The 20,041-nt window shown below is 48.3% G+C and overlaps 1 protein-coding gene across 1 annotated transcript in view; it reads left to right on the forward strand.

Annotated features, from left to right (window-relative positions):
• Nucleotides 1–11,626, forward strand: part of LOC119386418 (replication protein A 14 kDa subunit) — a 130,142-nt gene extending 118,516 nt beyond the window's left edge. The window contains exon 4 of the mRNA XM_037653726.2: nucleotides 10,827–11,626. Coding sequence (XP_037509654.1) covers nucleotides 10,827–10,903 — 77 coding nt within the window. The 3' untranslated portion in view covers nucleotides 10,904–11,626. The remainder of the gene's footprint in view (nucleotides 1–10,826) is intronic.
• The last annotated feature ends 8,415 nt before the right edge of the window (nucleotides 11,627–20,041 follow it).

The raw sequence follows: 20,041 nt of genomic DNA on the forward strand, positions 1-20,041 counted from the left end.
GCCCAGCCCGGGCCCGTGGTACCAAGCGCGGGCCCGGCCCGGGCCCGGGCGTACGTGACCGAACCCAGCCCGAGCCCGGCCCGGGCCCGGGCGTTCATTGCTAAACTAATCCAGGGCGCGCTTATTCATGACCAGGTCCGACCCGGGCCCGCTAGAGGATATTAGTTGTTGATGATGATTATTAATGATGCCGTGCGCCTTGTAGCGGGCGATCGGACGGAAAATCCGGTGTGTACATGCATCGAAATGTTGCTTTGCCCGCTGTGGTAGCTCAGCGGTTAAGCTGTTTCGCTGTTAAGTCCTAGGACGCGGGTGCGATTCCCGCGGCCACAGCGGCCGCAATTTGATGGGGGCGAAATGCAAGAACACCCGTGTATATACTTATCTTTAGGTGCACTTTAGAGAACTCGAGGTGGTCGAAATTGATCCGGTGCCACTACGGCGTGCCTCGTAATCATATCGTGCTTTTGGCACGTAATGCCAAGGAATATGAATGAAATGTACCGTATGTGTCAACCGCGAATAACAGACCGAAATCTTTATTCCTCCCATGGGAACAACCGTGATCTGGCCCATTGTTAGTGCTGTTTTTATATACATATATGTATACCTGATCTGGCGTGTTTATAAGGAAACCCACCACGATGTACTTGTTACTTTGACAAAGTCTGGTCCAGCAGACGAAACGTTAGTGAAAATATACACTGCCAATCTATATCTATACTGGTGAAAAAAAAAAGTAGCACTTCAACTGTTTTTCTATTTTTATTGCTAAGCTTTACTAAGAGCCAGCTCTTTGCTCGTGTCACTTCAGCTTGGCACAGTATACTTAGACCATGCAATGCATACGTTCGCGTGTGCTCGAAGGCCCGACTTACGCCTTTTAATGAGCGGGTCCGAGTCCGGCCCGGCCCGCAGCCTCAAGCCCGAGCCCGGCCCAGAGCCACGGCTCCAAGCCCGGGCCCGCACTTTTAAGCCCGAGCCCAGCCCGGGCCCGCCGGAAAACGCTTCGGACGGCCCGGCCCGGCCCGCGGGCCGGGCCGGGCCCGTGCAGTGCTCTAGAAGGTTATCTTGCCAGCTCCAAAACAGCGTAGCGTCGTCATGGCGGGCGCCGTTTTCAGAATGGGCCGCTTTGGCATGATCAGGTGCTACGGTGCCGACCGGTCCTGTATGTTTTGACAAGATCCATTAAGTCGCCGTAAACCCTTTCCTGCCCTTCTGGAAAGAGGCGGATGAATTTGCCCGGTCATCCTGTTCTCCCATGACCCCACGAGAGTGTCATTGAGCGCAGGAACTTTGCTGCATCAACGAGTGCAACGACCCCTCGGCGACAGTGTGATTGGTTACCATCAAGAAGGAGGAGCCAGCCTGAGGGGTTATAACGACGGTGCTGAGTGAGACAAGGCTGTCGGCCCTGGGTTAATGGCTCGTCCAGCTCGCTTGTCGCTGAACTATTACCTTTTCACTATGTAAATAAGTGTACAAAAAGTGCCAGTAAACCTTGTTTTCGTTTTCCCAACTTGCGAGCGTCAGTTCCTCAACCCGGAGACTCAGTCACGCTACCGAACGGAGTCCGGGTCCGACGCAACCCTAACGTCGCAACAGCTGGTTGCAGCGGTGGGACGGAACTAAATCCGGGTCGCAACAGGAGCCATATGCTTCATATTGCTATTGTGACGTCTTGGTTGACGCGACGTTTATTAGACTCAAGGCCTCGGAAGAGAGAATCGGCCGAGAGCGCGCACACCCGATGATGATGACAATGACCCACGGTGACGATGAGGACAGAGACAAACGGATGATGATGATTATGATAATGCAGAGATGAGAAAGAAGCACATAACTAGTGTCCACACTAATTTCCCGCACGTGTAAGCGGACATCCTGGCCGCTGCAAGTCAAGGTGACGGGGAACGTCGCGTGAAGGGTTTCATGCGAGAAACGTGCACAATCTCAGTGGGGCGGTAACGGCGGTCTGTTGGGACTGCAAGCGGTGTCACACGATAATTAACAGGCGAAGTCTGTTCCAGAACTATGTACGGCCCGATGAAGCGTGGTTGAAACTTGTCACAGAGACCAGGTGTGCGAATAGGTGTCAAAAGCAGCACCTCGTCGCCAGGTCGAAGACATACAACGCGATGGGATGCGTCATAAATGATCTTCCGCTCTTGTTGTCTCGCGTCTGTGTTGATGCGAGCGTGATGGCGAGACTGGGCCAGTCGAGAAATGTAGTCTTCGCTGGGAGACTGAGATAAGTTAACTTGGCTCTTGAAGAGGGAAACGTCGAGAAAGGTAGCAGGGGGACGTCCGTAAACGAGGTAGAACGGCGAGTAGCCAGTTGTGCGCTGAACGGCCGTGTTGTAGGCGAAGGTGAGGAATGGTAGCAGGGTATCCCAGTTTTTGTGGTCTGGTTGGATGTAGACGGCTATCATGTCAGCAAGAGTACGATGAAACCTCTCGGTGAGACCATTGGTCTGAGGGTGGTAGCTTGAAGCTGTCTTCTGAGTAGTTCCGAAAGCGCGCAGTACTTCATTTAACATTTGTGACAGGAACACCCTTCCACGGTCGCTAAGCAGTATACGAGGAGCCCCATGACGCAGTATTATGCCGTGAAGAACCAAGTCAGCAACCTCCGCAGCGGAGCCAGTAATCACAGAGGTTGTCTCAGCGTAGCGCGTCAAGTGCTCTACGGCGGTCACTATCCAGCGTTTGCCAGTAGATGTGACGGGAAGAGGCCCGTAAAGGTCGACACCTACAACCTCGAATGGCATTGTGGGGTACGGAATTGGTTGTAGAGGTCCAGCAGGTGCAGATGTCCGGAGTTTGCGGCGCTGGCATGGGAAGCAGGAACCGACGTACCGCGCTACGCTAGTAAAAGGCCGGGCCAGTAGAAACGACATGGAATGCGGTCAAGAGTTTTTTGAAAACCAAGATGACCAGCAGTCAAATCATCGTGGAAGGCTTGAAGCACACGAAGTCGAAGAGCGCGTGGTAGCACAGGAACCCAGCGTTGACCGTCAGGATGGTAAATGTGGCGGTAAAGAACGCCATTTTCCAGCTTAAAGGGGCCGACAACTGATTTTTCTCGACCCAGTTTTTTACGGCGCGACAGGAAGCTCACCCTTCGTAGCGTTTGTAGCTGCAGTGGTTTATCCGAAAAGCACGTAGTTATTTTATAAGCAGTATTTTTCGATCTGAAAGGCTCCAAACACGCATGGAGGCTTGCTCCAGCAACGCTGAGAGTTGATAGCGATGCCCCTAGCACTTGTGAAAGCTGTCGTTGTTCTGCTTTCGCAGGAGTTACTGTAACTATGCTTTCTAACCTAACTTGCTTTCTATTTTGAGCTTTCTAACCATTTTTGAAAATAGCAAGCTGTCACAATGAGATGTGTGGCTTTATACAGCTTCCCGGTATTTGTACAGCGTTGTGTGCGCCTGCGCCCAAGGTTGCCTGCGCCTGTGTCATAGATGGCTTGTCCCGGCGTCATTACTCTCTCGATACACGAGCCAAGCCAAGTAATCGAAAACGTAACTGTGCGTATGCACGGCCGCACCGAGTAGCAGCGCGCGTCATTTCTGAGACGAAGTGTAGGCAGCAAAACTATGTCGCTCCAAAATCTTAGCGACCTGGTAACTGCGTGCAAGGTTGCATGAACACGCTGAAAAGTTGCTCAAGACGCGCTGACGAGCTTGGGATCATTACGTCACGCGAAGGCAGCGCCACTTTAATGCATACTACTAACGCAGGCCTATATGTACATTATTATGGAGTAATACATTTTAATATAAAGAAACGAACAATATTTGAACGCTAACAAAAAAATCGTCGACCGCGTACAGCAGTCAACGGTCACGTGGCCGTCTTCATCGGATTGTCCATGTTTTTGCCGCCAGAGGCGCCACAGGTCATTTTTCGCGACTTTCAATCAAGAAATAAAAATATAAATCTATCTCTCACGAAAAAAAACAGGGTTGGTTTGAGTCAGTGCAACGGACAATCTTTACATCAGTGGAGTCAACTCAGTTCATATTCTGGGCAGTTGTCGGTCCCTTTAAATTGCACGAGTTGACGACGAAGTCGCGCGTTAGGTGGATGGGAGGCTCCCGAAAGGTGGTCCATAATACGCCTGCAGTATGGATCGGATAGCTGGCGGGAGCGAAATGTTGGCTGGTCGTCCGAGAAGCGATGGCCTATTGAGGCGAGCGTAGGAACTGCGATAGAAGTGACGGCCGAGGTCTCGCCAACGCTGATCTGGGTAGTAGGAAGCGGGCAGCGAGAAAGAGCGTCGGCGTCTTGATGTTTTCTACCAGACTTGTAAATTATGTCATACTCCTGCAGGCGTAGAATCCATCGACCCAAGCGTCCGGACAAGTTCTTCAGAGTGGAAAGCCAGCATAAGGCGTGGTGGTCCGTAACAATTGTGAAGTGACGGCCGTGGAGATAGGGACGGAACTTCTGCACCGACCAAACCACAGCCAAGCACTCCTGCTCAGTTATCGTGTAGTTCTTTTCGGCAGCGGTGAGTACGCGACTGGCATATGCAACCACTCTCTTGTGAAGAGGTGTCGCGTTGCAGAAAAACGGCACCTATACCGCGGCCGCTAGCGTCTGTATGAAGGATAGTCGGTGCGGCTTCATCAAAATGACAGAGAACTGGTTCGGACGTGAGGGCGTCCTTTAACAGGTCGAAAGCTGTTTGGCATTCTTCAGACCACCGAAAGGGGACGCCGGAAGCAAGTAGCTGGTGTAGTGGAGCAGCTATTGAGGCGAAGTTCTGGATAAACCGACGAAAATAGGAGGCAAGGCCAAGGAAACTCCGCAACTCCTTCTGTCTTTCCGGGCGCGGAAAGCGAAGAACCGCAGCAATCTTCTCAGGGTCTGGCCGAATTCCATCTTTGCTTACGACGTGTCCCAAACCTTGATAGACTTGCTGGCGAAACAGCATTTCTTGATGTTGAGTTGGAGACCAGCGCCTGCAAGGCACGTCAAAACTTCATCTAAGCGTTGCAGGTGCTGAGGAAACGTTGACAAAAAGATAACAATGTCGTCCAGGTAGCAAAGGCAAGTTTTCCATTTGAGGCCGCGCAGCACGGTGTCAATCATGCGCTCAAAAGTCGCGGGCACGTTGCACAGCCCGAAAGGCATCACGTTGAATTCGTATAGCCCGTCGGGGGTTGCAAACGCCGTTTTCTCTTTATCGCCTTCATGCACGGGAATTTGCCAGTATCCTGAGCGCAAGTCGAGGCTTGAAAAGTATTCCGCGCCTTGTAGGGAATCGAGGGCGTCGTCAATGCGTGGCATGGGGTACACATTCTTGCGGGTGATCTTATTGAGTGCCCGGTAATCCACGCAAAAGCGCAGAGAGGCATTCTTTTTACGGACCAAAACGACAGGAGAGGACCAAGGGCTAGATGAGGGGCGTATTACCTCACGTTTGAGCATGTCGGCAACGTTGTCTTCTATAATTTTTCGCTCAGCAAGAGACACGCGGTAGGGCCGGCGGTGTACAATAGATGTTCCGTCTGTCTGAATTCGATGCGCTGTAGTGGTAGTGCGGCCCAACGCAGACGAGTAAACATCGAAAGAATTTGCGTGTTTCTGTAATAATGCGAGCAGCTGCTGCGTCTTTGAAGCTGTCAAGTCGTTGCTGATGGCGGCGGTAAAGGCGGAGGAAGAAGCACGCTCCCCGATGGAAGGGTCTTTGGAGGAGACGGCTTGCAGGGGCATGACGAATACAGGCTCGTGGTCGGCAACACGGGCCACCGTAGTGTTCTGTGCCAATAGAATCTTCTCCGATGTTGAATTTACGGCGGTGATGAGAGCAGATTCATTGCGAAAACGAACGACACCGGACGGAAGAAGTATGCCTTGACGAGTGCAAAGTGATGAAGGGGAGACCAACACGTCGCCGTGGTCGATGTCGTTGGACATAATGGCGACAATTTGTTCATGGAATGGCGGCAGTTCGGTGTCTTCCGCAGCGATCGGACGAAGTGGCTTCTGGGTGTCGTCGTCGAGCATGAAGTCGGTGTCAGTGAGGTGGACGACGCGTTGGCCACAACAAATAGCCGCGGAAGCAGAGAGAGCAAATCCCACCCTAAGATTAGTTTGTGAGAGCAACGGGACAGGACAGCAAACTGGATGAGATGACGGATACCGTCGATAAAAACACGAGCAGTACAAAAAGCGCAAGGGCGAATGGTGTTCCCCTGGGCAGCGACTAACGTGGGTCCGTCGTAAGGCGTCATCACTTTGTTCAAACGTTGACACAAATCAGCACGTATAATAGAAAATGTCGCACCCGTATCCACCAAAGCATCGACATTCACTCCTTCCACTACGACAAAGACGATGTTGCACGGGCCTGATGGAGGAATATCAGTCCTAACTTGGAATGCAGTTTTTCCCCCAGAAACTGCATCTAGTTTTCCGACTGATTATCGGTGGCAAATGAGACAGGCCGAAGTGGAGAAGAGGAGCGGCGAAATGGCGAGGGTGAGCGGCGTCGTGCGGATCGGCTGTTCCGTGGTGGATTCGACGCGGGCGGAGATGGAGACCGGTGCGGGGGCGACGAGTAACGGTGACCATGATAAGAGGCCCCAGTGGAAAAATCCCGTTCACGCATGTCGTAACCTCGACGCTCGTCCTGCTGGCGCTTTCGGCAGAAACGAGAGATGTGGCCGCGATACCCGCAGTAGTAGCATACTGGGCGGGACGTGCGCCACGGTGATGAGTAGAAGGCGTTCAGAGCACTTGAGGATATCGCGGTCAGGTGGGCAGGTGAACGGTCAGGCAGCGTCGAACGGAAGTGGACCGGGGGCGCGGCAGCAATCGACGCGTATGGTGGTAGCGGCAAAGTCGTGTTTACGTCGCCGGGAGGCGCGGCGGCAACTTGGGCGTAGATTGGTATGGGCCGATGAGCATGTGGCTGTACATGCGCAGGGGAGGTCATGGATGTGAGTTCCTCCCGGATGATGTCGCGCAAGGCCGGTCCAGAAGACTGTGGAGAACACGGTGACGGAGGCGAGAAGCCCATCGACTGTAGTTCTTCCCGTATTATGTCCCTGATGAGGTCACGGAGATGTTTATGAGACGTAGAGTGCTGTTCACCAATGTCTGGTTGCAGACGAACCGAGTCCAGGGCATCGAGGTGCTGACAAGTCGTGACGACGTCAGCGATGGTAGTTGGGTTCTGTGCAGCGAGGGCATGAAAGGCAACAGCCCCTATGCCCTTCAAGATGTGGCGTACTTCGTCCGATCGGGCATGGACGAATTGACACGCCGGCATAGCACAAGAACATCCTCGATGTACGACTCGCCGGGATGTTGTTGGCGAGTATCGAGGGTCCTCTTCGCGACGGCGGACCGAACGGCCGGTGTGCCAAAAACATGGCGGAGCTGCGGCTGGAACGTCGCCCAGTCGGATAAGTCAACGACGTGGTTGAAGTACCACGTCTTCCCGACGCCGGTTAGGTAGAAAGGGACGTAACGCAGTTTGGCGGCCTCGTCCCACCGATTAGCGGCACTCACGCGGTCGTAGTCACCGAGCCAGTCTTCGACGTCTTCTCCACGAATACCAGCGAAGAGCGGGGGGTCACGTTGGTGGCCTTGTATAATAACAGGAGGCAAGGCTTGCGGCGGAGCGGTAGAGACGGCATCAGCGCCGGCAGGCTCGTTCTGCGACATGCTGCCGGACAGTGGGGGCAAGCGGCGGCCTGAACGAAGCTCCAGGAGGTAGAGCGGGCTGGGAGAGGACCGAGGACCGAAAATCCACCTCCACCACGTGTGACGTCTTGGTTGACGCCACGTTTATTAGACTCAAGGCCCCGGAAGAGAATCGGCCGAGAGCGCACACACCCGATGATGATGACAATGACCCACGGTGATGATGAGGACAGAGACAAACGGATGATGATTATGATAATGCACAGATGAGAAAGAAGCACATAACTAGTGCTCACACTATTTTTAAAACCGTTTCACCGAGCGGTGTTATCCCTACAACATTTGGAGCCTTGTGAGCGAAGTAGGGGTGTGCGAATATCAAATTTTTCGAATACGAATCGAATACGAATATCCACCTTCGAATATCGAATATCAAAGGAAAAATGCCTCCACAGTAACAATATCTTATTTAACATGTAGCTATTTGAAAAAAAAAAAAAAACATTAACAGCCTGACTGGCAACACAACATACACTGCTATCTCAAGAATACAATGTCCAGGCTAGCACAATGCACATCACAACACAATCAAATATCACGGCACAATGAAAGTAATGACTAGATGTTATCATGAAGAAATATCAGTTGCTCCACATGATCAGGCAGCAGGCGCTCCCTTCTAACAGAGACAACTCCCCCCCCCCCCTGCCACTGAAAAGACACGCTCGCTTGGAACAGAAGTGGCTGGTATAGACCAGATTTTTCTTAGCCTCGTAGCGCGAGTGTCAGCCGCGCCGCTACTCTCGACACCAGGCGCCGCCTGGTGGTGCAGACGACGGCGGGGGCTGCTGATGGCGGGAGGTAATAGCCGCGCTTGCGTCGCGTGTTCGCTTGTGTCAGTGCTTTCAGAGCTGCTAGAAAGTTGCGGTCTCAGTTGCTTGCTTGCCGCACACTCGGAACGGCAGTGCAATGCATAAAAATTCGTCCGGGTGGCACTGCGCCGTCGTTGGGTGCCCGAACACCGAGGCAAAAAGGAAGCGGCTGATGCAACAGACCTGCGACGTTCACGGGAACATGAGCAGCTTGTGTTTGTGCAGCGTGTATTCCAGACGTTTTCAAGGCCCTTGATTTCGATAAGTAATATGTAAGCTGGTGCTTTTGCTCAGGAGGCCATATTTTCTACCTATTCAAAGGGCTGCACTGCAAGTGTATGGGTTAAAACAGGACCACCTGCTGGATGAAAAAAAATAATAATAAACTGAATTACTAGAACGACAACGACGAATCTTGAATTGAGAAAGACAGTATTCATGCACCTCACCAGATATTTTCTCAAACTGCGAAGCCAATTAACAAATGTTTCTTAATTTTGCCTGAAGACTTACAGGCGCCACCGCAGCTGCCGAGTGGAAAAAAGCTTCAGTTATTAACATGCACAGAAATTTGAACACGCGGTTGTTTAATCTTGCCTCTGAAATCCAAAATGCAACCACCTTGGTTGTAAATTTGTTCAAAAAGGCGCAGGTAAACCTCGATGTAACGAACTGTTTCACTTTTTACAACTTCATGTCTATAGAAGATATGTATTTTGAACCTCACAGCCGCGAGGCATGTCGACCTGTGGTTTCATAACAACGAAGTTTTACTGTGACAGCAAAGGAAGGTCGAGGCGATAAATCCTGATCCGGCTCAATTGTGATCGAAAGTGCCCGTGTGACAGGGATCTTGTCATTGCAGGGGCGATCCTTCAATTGCAGTTAAGTATATCCTGAACGAGGCACGTCGCGACAGAAAGTGCGCGCGTGTGCGCTGCCTTTGGTCAGGATCGAACTCAATCACTATCGGATTCAAACGTAATCTCCGCTACAGCGTTCTGCGTTCAAAACTGAAATAGTCGCCTAATTAAATTCATCCCGTTGCATTTTGCGAGAGAGCACAAAACGGCCATCGTGCAGCACAAAGTCGGACGATAGCGCGGCACGAAAATATCTGTCGCTGCTGTCTGTCAGAAAAAAAAAAGAAGATACAGCTTACTAGGCTTCATGTGGCCGTTATCATACGCAAATGCGTAAGTTTAAAACGTTTCTTGATATGATACAGTTATAAAAGAAAAAAGAGAGTGGACAACTGCACGGCGTTGCAACTATTCAAACTTTCGTGACGATGTTGCTGAACGTTCTCGCGATGTTTGGCAAGCTTCCTGGCACAATTCCACTGTTCGAAAATGTAGTCGTATGAAAGAAGATGCACGTTCCGACATTCAGAGAAGACTGAGCGGCTGCAGCGCTCGCGAATCTGCCATTGCCCGCTACTGAGAGCCACAAACGTGGTGCACCGCGCTGTACGCTAGCGCGTTTCAGCAGCCCCCAAGCAAATGCTCGCACCGCGGCGCCTCGGTCGGCCAAACATGGCGGCCCCCTACGAGCGCTGGAAATTCTGGTCTATAGGGAGGTACATGGGGCAAAGCTTTGCCAGACTGGGGTATCTGAAGGTGCCTACAGTCCGCCACCAGTCACATGGGTCACTGTCTTTCTTCAGAAGTGGTCCCGCATAGTGAACGAGTTGTAGTGCGGCACGTTAGGGCCGCATAATATTGAAAATGTACGGTTACATGATCGCCAACAGCGCTGCACGTCGGAGATGCACCAGCAATAAATCATACGTATTGGGGCGCTTGTCGCAGGCAGTGATCGTGCCTCCGTGTACTTACGATGTTTATCGCTCCTCTCGGCAACGTTTTTAGCGATACGAACGCAGCAGAAATGTGGATGACGAGTTATTTTATGCATGATAATCGAATCGCATATTCGATTTTTTCGAATATTTGAAGTTATCGAATATTCGAAACTTTTCGAATACACGATTTTCGAATCGAATACGAATATATGGAATGTAATATTCGACGAATATTCGAAACTTTCGAATATTCGCACACACCTAGTTAAAAGCTAAAACCAAAGATGAATGGTGTGATTACGGAACATTGCCGGCTGTAGCGGAGCCTTCTTGGGGCAGACAAAAGTAGTTCCAAGTTTCGCAAATCGATGGCTGTTTTACTGTGTCCAGCTTGTGCATGTTGATGCATTTCTATGAGTGGGTCTTTGAAATCGTGATTTATTGACGCACTTGCCCTAAATTATCGTCTTTTTTCTATTTGCAGACATGGGAACTTACAACGCTGTTGTTGAGACCATACAGAGTGCCAAGGATTATTACCCAACTATGGCCTCAGCATAACATCATGCATCCCTGGCACTTATTTGTGCATTGTTTTTTTTTCATTTCTTGCATGGACCTGTTGTGCCTTTGTATCGGAACTTTTGCAGTGCAGCGTCGGCACAGTTTTGTGCAAAGCAACACAATTGGCACGATAATTTTTTTCTGCTGTATTTTTATTTTTCTTTCAAACGCTGCACACTCACTTGAATAAAGCAGAAGGGGACATACAGTGAAACACAAATGACTAATAAATGAATACAACCAAATAAAGATAATATGTGTGGATATTTGTACTCTCAAAATTCTCTTGGGCAACTTAATTGTCGCATTCTTTTATAGTTTTTGTAGAAAAAAATGAGTATTCATATACGTCGTTCAAGCCATATAGCTCCTGTATAATTTTTTCGAGATTTTGATGAGCACTTAGGGTGGGAAGTAACAAGTGCCGACCACGCATTAAAATAAAAAATACGTTGCGGCCCCACTACGATGGCCTTGTTGACGAAGAATCTGAATGAAATATTTTGTTGGTTTTATGGGTTTCATGATATGACATAAGCATGGAGTGTATATCGGTATTAGTATGCCTGAGTTGCGATTGAGCATGTTTTCTGTTGTCTGAATGTGAACGGATTCCAGATGAAGCCTTGCCGTTTTGTTCTTTTCTCATCCAATTTATCTTCGCGCTATTCCAGTCGATGTCGTGGACACTGCGTGTTCATTAAAGCTCGTTTGTTGCCACGTGCTTTGTTTTACAGCGAAAGCTGTTATGAGATCATTTCACCGGCCGTTTTTGGCGCCGTAGTTGTCCGCCGCCGCCGCTGCCGCCGCCGCCGCCGGTGTCCGTAACCAGTATCGCTCGAAATATAAAAAAAAACGAAATAAGAAAAAAATTCCAGGATGGAACGAGGTTCGAACCTGGGCCCTCTGCGTGGGAGCCCAGTATTCAACCTCTGAGCCATGCCGGTGCTTGAAACTGCTTTGGAAAAAGGTCCTATACCGGCTTCATGTCGGGAAGGAACCACATTAGCATATGCAATATAGCGTGGTAGAAGAGTAAAATAAGCACCAAGCGTCGCACAACGCGAATTCTGTAACCAGGCGTCACACAATGCGAATTGCGCAACGAGTAGGTTGTTGAATGCTTCCAACCCATTACAAAGGGCTCTGCCATAATTCTTCATCGTTATCAGGCACAACATCAATAAAGTGCGCATAATGCCTTACATGCGTTTAGCAGGTACCAACGCTCTCCGTAGAATGACGAAAAATGGCACAGTGCCTGCTGCCCTACTTCTCAAAAATTACAATGATTTATAGCGTGTGGGTTCCTCGCAAGTGCACTTGGATTGGTTGCCAAGGAAGCCCATAAGCGCATGATCCATTTCCTCGGGGTCTCAGTAAAGTTCTTCACCCCCCTCCCCCCGTCTCTCTCCCACGTCAACGTATGTTATACAGCATGACGGGAGAGGGAAATAGCGACTGGGCGTCACACAATGCAAATTACATAACTGGTGGGCCGTTTAAAGCTTCCAACCCATTACAAAGAGCTGAGCCATAATTCTTCATCGTCATTAGTCGTCGCGTCAACAAAGTTCACATAATGCCTTACAGACTTGTAGCTGGTGCCTCGCTTCTCCGCAGAATGACAAATAATGGCTTAGAAGGTGCTTCCCAACTTCACAAAAATTGTGATTTATGGCGTAGTGGGTACCTTTCTAGTGTACTTATATTGTAGCCCCAAGAGAGCTTACAACGGGCTCTAGAAACGCCGCTCTTCCAGCTTTTGCTGTGACTGTGCTGCGGTTTCAGCGCAGGCCTGGCGTTTTTTTACATCATAGCTGCTTAATTCTTTTTGCAAGGTCGCCAGTTTCACGGACGTACATGTGGTTACATCTTGTGTACTGCGTAGTGATGCAGAACTATCGATGGTACTATCGATACTATCGATAGCTGAGCCACTATCGAACTATCGATGGTGAAAAATACTATCGATAGCGCTATCGATAGTAAAAAATTTGATGGTACAATCAATCAATCAATCAATCAATCAAAACTATTTTCACCAAAAACAAGAACATTTACGGTGAAAAAAGGTGGCCGGGAAAAAAGCTGTCCAATGACAGCTTGACAAAGCCCCAGCCACCCATCGGCGGTGAAACGACAGGGTACAGCACTTGATAAAAGTGAAAAAAAAAATGCATATTAATAGTTGCTCACAATTACACATTGATACCGTAGTGCATTCATTACGGGCGCAGGTACACTAGTTTTACAAGGTTTTACAAGGAAAAAAAAGTGGAAAAAATGCAAGGAAATATACTAAGCACTTCAAGTACGTTAAAATGTACAATGCGCAGTTATGTACAGATATGCATGCGCATAGTATACACATAGATATATATATATATATATATATATATATATATATATATATATATATCCATAGAGCATATGAATAATGAGGGAAAACACAACTTGCGAAATACGTATATACTCCAATATTGTAAAAGGCAAGTTTGAATTGTTACGTGAACAGACCTCTAATTTCTTTTTTTGTGTGAAATAAAACATCTGCTCCTTGCGTTTCGAAGTAGTTTAATGTTCTTGGGACGATGTCTTGGATGCGTTGCGTTCCATAGTGTGTGCGTGAGAACGGAACGTGCCAAGGCGGTTGATATCGGACATGATAGGAAATTACGTTTTGTTTAAGGTTCGCGAGTTTAAGAAATGTGTCTGATTTCCCGAGTGCTGCCTTTTTGTAGCAGCACAGCAATTTGTAAGTATATAGATATATTTTCACGATTTGGTGCTGTTTGAAAAGAGGGGCGGTATGTTCTAGAAAGGGAGCATTTGAAATAAGTCGAACCATTTTCTTTTGTAACACGCTCAGTTTTGACATATTAAGAGCTGTAGTTTTACCCCATACCAGGAAGCAGTAACATAGGCGGGAATTAAAAAGCGCGTCGTAAAGTTTATTGTAGCTGGCAGTATGTGCCGATGACGGCTAATTAGTCCTACACACTTAGCCAATTTCTACGTGACCGCGTTTACTTGGTCATTCCATGACATGTGCTCGTTGAAGATGATGCCAAGTATTTTAACGCATTTTTCAATGCGAACAGTGATCGGAGCTAGGACAAGCTCCTGAGGTACTACAGCCAGCGCTCCGCGACCACGATATATAACACACTTAGTTTTGGCTTCATTCAACACAAGGCTGTTTGCCTTGCACCAGTCATTCAGCTTCGCGCAGAACACACTTGCTTCATTGAATGCTACATGATTCCTGGCCTAGAGGAAAAGTATTGCCCCTAAAATGCTGCCTTGTGGTACTCCACAAGAGATACGCCGCAGACGTGATCTGTGAGTGCCTATTTCGGTAAATTCAAGTCTTTCATCTAGGTAGGAGCGAAGGAGTTGCGATGCAACTCCCCGAAAACCATAGCATTCCATTTTCTGTAAGAGAATAGCATGATTGACACGATCGAAGGCTTTGCTAAAATCGAGATATAGTCCTACTGTCAATGTTTTGTTTTCTATGTTTTCTAATATGAGCTCTTTTTGAAGCAAGAATGCGTCCTCTGAGGAACGATATTTTCTAAATCCGAATTGATAGGTAGTTAAGAGATTAAATCTTCTACTAAAGCTCTCGATGCGGGTATTAATAACTTTCTCAAGGCCTTTGAAATGTGTCTGATTTCCCGAGAAATCAGACACATCCTTTCAGACCCCCCCTTTCGAAAAAACTGGCAATATTGAGACTGGACGGTAACTGGAGAAGCTTTTTTTGTCGCCTCCTTTATGAATTACTGTGACTCTAGCAACTCGCATGGTACTTGAAAAAACGCCACATGAGATTGCTTTGTTAAATATGTGTGCGATGACAGGGGCAATCAAATCTAGTACGTACTTAACGGGTTTGATTACTAATCCGTCAGCATCAGGGCTACGACTGTTCCGAAGGCCGGAAAAAAGGGTAATCACCTCAGAAACAGAAGTAGGCTGAAAAAAAGACTGATGTTCTCAGAACATCTACAGAAGTAACCGGGGTAGTATCAGTGCTTCCTATCTGTACAAAAAAATCATTGAAACTGTTCGCGAGTGTTTCGCCGCTTAGTAACACATAATCAACCACCATACAGTCAACGGCGTCTGATACTGGCTTTCTATTCAAGACATTATTTAAATTTTTCCAGACTACGTCACTCTTTCGTAGGCAGTCATTGTCGAAAATTGTTCTAAAATAATCTTCCTTTGCTTTCAAAATAGCTTTGTCCAATTTGTTTCTAAAACATTTAAATTCCCGCAGCGTTTCGACGTTGCGTGTCTTAAGGAATACCTCAAACATCCTGTTCTTCACGTTGATTAATTTTAGCAAGTCTCGAGTGACCCACGGTTTGCGAGCCCTCTTGCACCCGTGGTATGTTTTAACTGGGAAGGAAGCGTAATAACACTGTTTAAATATGTGTAGAAACTTATCGTACGCATTATTCACATTTGTAAGGGCCGTTACCTCACACCAATTTATGAGCAAAAGTCTTTGCCTAACATCCTCAAGTACGTGTTGATATGTCTCGGTATGTTTTCATTTCGTTTTTTAAGAGTTGATTACTGTTCAAGTACTAGCATGATAGGCAGATGATCGCTCAAATCGGAGATTATGACGCGGGAAATTACGTTTTCAGCAACTGTGTTTGTGATGAACAGGTCAAGCAAAGATGTGGATGTAGTGGTAACACGGGTTGGCGCAGTGATTTCATTGCGGAACCCGTTACATGGCAGTGTGAGCAGCAAGTCAACAGCAGGCGCTGAATCTTTCAATACATCAATATTCAAATCACCACCTATCGTTAGGCTATATGCATTGTTGTTCGCAAACGAGAGCAGTTTGTCGAAAAAACCAAGAAACTCGCGTATGCTACCATGCGGTGGTCGATAAATAACCCCAAACATTTGGGAGTCTTTCCTAACGCACAAAATTTCGTAGTTTTCGGTGGCAACAGTGTAGTCATGAACCAACTGAAATCCAGAAAAATTAGTTTGCAAGGCCACACCACCTCCTCTACTTTCTTTGCGATTTAAGAAGTGGTTGTACCCGGGCATCACAAGATGCTCAGTGTCATCATCGTACCACGTTTCGGTAAACATAACTACATTGAACGCCGTATTACATGAATAGATAAATGTCATTATGTCATCACTTTTTGATCTGATTGATCTAGCGTTAATATGGAAAAGTAACCGATTTACTGGTTTTTATATCTGCTGTAATTTGCGCAACGTGCGCAGGGAGAATTGCACCGTTCGCCGTCGTTCGGACGCAGCAGTGATGGTTAGAACGTCACGGGATGTTACGTGATGATCTTATCAAGATCGCTTTCGCGTTGAACTAGCAGGACAGGTGATGTGTCAGTTGGACGAGCGTAAATGGATCCGTTTTTGGACCATGCGTATTTCCACCCACATTCGCGCCTGCGCGCAGTCGTCTTTCCCAAGAGTTTCTTGAGATGTGGGCAGAGGTGCTCATTAGTGTAAAGTGGTGGGTCTTCGGGGGCGTCTCCTGATGATGACAGACCAAGATGATTGTTGGTCAATCGCTTCTTTCGTGCTTTTTCTAGCACTTGGTCGCGCTTGCTCCGCCTTTGATTTTGTACGATAATGTTAGTGTTCTTTTTGTCTCTGGTGTTTACTCTGTGGCACACTTCTATATCAGCACTTGTGATAGCTTCGCCAACAACATCACCTAACTTCTTCAGGACATCTGGAATGCTTTCATTGGGACTTTCATTGGGACTCGATAGTATAAAATCAACAGCGCGGACTCACTGCAGAATAAACTTGGTTTTCCTCGCGCGTGGTACATAGTGGAGCCGGAGGAGCAGACGGAAGGGCAAGAACGTTAACATCATTGCGTTCTTCACCAGAGTACTTTGCTGACACACGATCATAAAGTCAAACTGTTCAGCTGTAGCGGAAAGGAAGCCTTTACATGTGGTAGGACTGCGCGGCTTCAAATTGATATTGCATTTTATGGTTTCAAAATAAAAAAAATACCAAGAAGTAAATTGTGGGGCGTAACTGGTTGCTTTTAGATACGAATTTATTGATGGACATATTCCGCCATTTTAACTGCGGAAATAATTAATTTCTCTGCCAAAAATTGCTCATAAATTAAGCGAAGCTAGTAGTAGGCTATCGCAAATATTTTGGTAATATGGCCGGCCAGTAACCGCATCATTATTCACACCACTATCGATAGTATTGTCACGTGGTTGTGACGGTGAAGCATGCTACAGCAAGACTGCTAAATACGGAGCTCTTTATTTGGGCGAACTTGTGTCCAGAAAACCAAAACTCAAAATACAAGCGATACATGATGCGCACTGATAGCGGCGGGAGCAGTCGTCCGCCGTTGAGTAATCTGATCATCGGTGGAACGCGTTGTCCTTTACACATCAGTCATCAAACATTCCAGCGTTATCGCTGGTGCTCGCATAAGCTCTCGAATAAACTTGACTATTCGCGTACGGGGCGTAATCTTAACAGAATGATCTCAAACAATTGTGAAGCATCTCACACATTACGGTGCGGTCTGTGTCAAACGTTGCTAACAGTCTTTGTGGGTGAACCCGAATACGTCAAAACAAAGCAATAAACACGCGTGGCAGTAATATAGTAATATCGCTATAGTAATATTAACGATGGTACTACCGATCGCACTATCGATAGTTTGTCGATAGTAGCACTATCGATAGTTTGTTTACTCTATCGATAGTTTCAAAAAAACTATCGATACTATCGGTAGTCAATTTACCGATACTTCTCCTTTTCGAGCTTGTCTTTCAGCGTCCCCACAACGTGTCTGCGCTTGCGCGTAGGCACGTGAGCGACGTCGACAGGATTCGCCCGAAGGATTCGGGACAAGCTTTCGCTTACGCCGGGGAGCACAGGAATCCCTTTTCTGTGTCCCTTATTATCTTGGCGTTGATGAACGAACTGGGGTAGCCCGAAGACGGGAGATCGCGGCGTGTGGTGGCTAGGTCAGCCGCTCGGTCCTCCGGAGTTGAGCGAAATTCCCCGCCCGTCGTACAAGTGGAGCGACCACCGACTCCTCGTTACGGAGCTTAGGTACATGCCGGTGTGTGTCTTTTCTGAGAAAGCTAAACGACAGTCTGTTGCCGTCGCGTTTCACTAGCGCAGTGGTTCTCAGCCATGGATGTTTCGGGGACCCCTTGTGGACCGGTGGAAGTGATGAGGGATGGTGAGAGAAAAGGGAGGGGGAGCGTGTCATACATTAATAGAACATGCAGCGCGAAGCAGGTGCCTTTTATTTCTCCCTGGCAAAGAATGGTCTAACTAAAGTGATTTCAACAGCTCGTCAATAAGTTGTGCGGTCTGCAACCACTTTGAACCTGTTTCTAGGTATGATCGCTCTCAAGTGTGCTAGCCACGAGAAAGTGTGCTCGCGTGCATATGTCGTGGAAAACTGCAACAAAAGCTTTACAGTGATGCACCGATATCGGCAGTTCCTTTCTTCTGCGCATAACAGGTACCGACAGTGCACATTGCACTGCATGCTGCACATTGTTTCCTTCTCTTGTTTCGCATCTTGACCTTAAAATGAGCGTTCAAACACGGGCCGTGTTCTGAGAACCTCGTTCGGCGACAATGCCACTTTGCCGGCCGCAGAATCCTGCATCTGCAATGATGAAAGCGACAACCTGCCCGCTACTCTCCAACCTGCCAATCAGCGCGCATTAAAATTGTTAGATATCTGAAAGTGATAGAGTACGACCCCAAAAATAAACTGAACTAAGCACCGGCAGAGCTGAAATCAACTGCGAGGACAGCCGTACGGCTCGAGCAGAAGAAAAGTGTACTGGTTGCCAGCCTGTTTGTCCGCTAAAGCTGCGGCGTTCCGCCGCCAGAATCACGATGTGAAAAACAGGTTGGGGTCATCCGTCCGCCAGCCGCGCAGACGAGGGGAGTCACTGATGTGAGGTCACGTGACGCGCCGTCCGCCCTCACCAAATTCGGATTTTTAGTGGACGCGGACGGCTAATCCGCGGAGAATCCGTCTGCACGCACATCCACACGACGGACGATGTCGTAGGAGAGAACAGCCGGATTACCCTCGACCGCAGACTCTGCGCTCACCTGCGCCCACTGGCAGTCGACCGGTTTGAGAGTATTCGCAATGCCCACGAACTATAGGTGGCGCGCCGTGCTTTTCAAGATGGCGCCAGGAGGAGGGTCAACCCGTTTGTTAGCATAGGAACAGATAGGACGTGCGGACGTACGACCCGTGCTGATTTCACCGGATGAAGTCATGAGCTGCGCTGAAATGGATAAGAGACTAAAATGCTTTCCCAAACCATGGAAAGTGCTAAGTACTCGCCACCTAATTATTTGCTGCGGCGTGAAAGGTTATATTTCAGCTCCGTTAGCGTGCATAACGATGCTCTGCGAAATCCTGTGCGTGCTACATAAAACTGCATGAACTAGAACTGACGTATGAGCTGAACGGCACTCCGAGGTAGTACGTGCTGAGCCTGCCTGACGGATTTGCCGCAGTAGTGGGCCGCCAGCGAGTAGCGCCATCGCTGCTGCACGGGACCGCACGTTTAACGTGGTGATGGTTTGCAAACATCATACGCCGTCGTCATTACTTGCGCAGTCGGGAACGCGGAGTTACGTCTTCAACGGAACACAAGCATTTCACATCCCATTCAGTAGCGCTTGTGTCACCGCCATGCTGAGACTCTAGCCGTGTGCATGCAATTCACTTCACTCGCATGTTGCAGGTTCGATCAGCACGATCGAAACATGAATATCGAAAAGAATGCACACGTATGCTTTCGCAACGGCGAAGAAGTTAGCCGAGAGGCGTGCATTGCGGCCGTGACTGCACGTTCTATCGTTATAACCATTTCGCTTCGCTGGTCGAGCTCGAGCGTGTTGGCGGCATGCAGCGCTCCATAATATCCACAATAATTGATACATGCAATGCGCAAGAGGAACTATGCTTTTATTTTGATCTCGCTCTAGGACATATTATATTAAATACAATCAAAGTGACTTACGAGCGTGAAAGAACATTAACGCACGAGGGGACGTGAAGTTTAACTCGCTCCTCGTGAGTTAGCAGCTGAT

The sequence above is a fragment of the Rhipicephalus sanguineus genome, chromosome 3 (assembly GCF_013339695.2).
Source record: "Rhipicephalus sanguineus isolate Rsan-2018 chromosome 3, BIME_Rsan_1.4, whole genome shotgun sequence".
NCBI classification, from domain to species: Eukaryota; Metazoa; Arthropoda; class Arachnida; order Ixodida; family Ixodidae; genus Rhipicephalus; species Rhipicephalus sanguineus.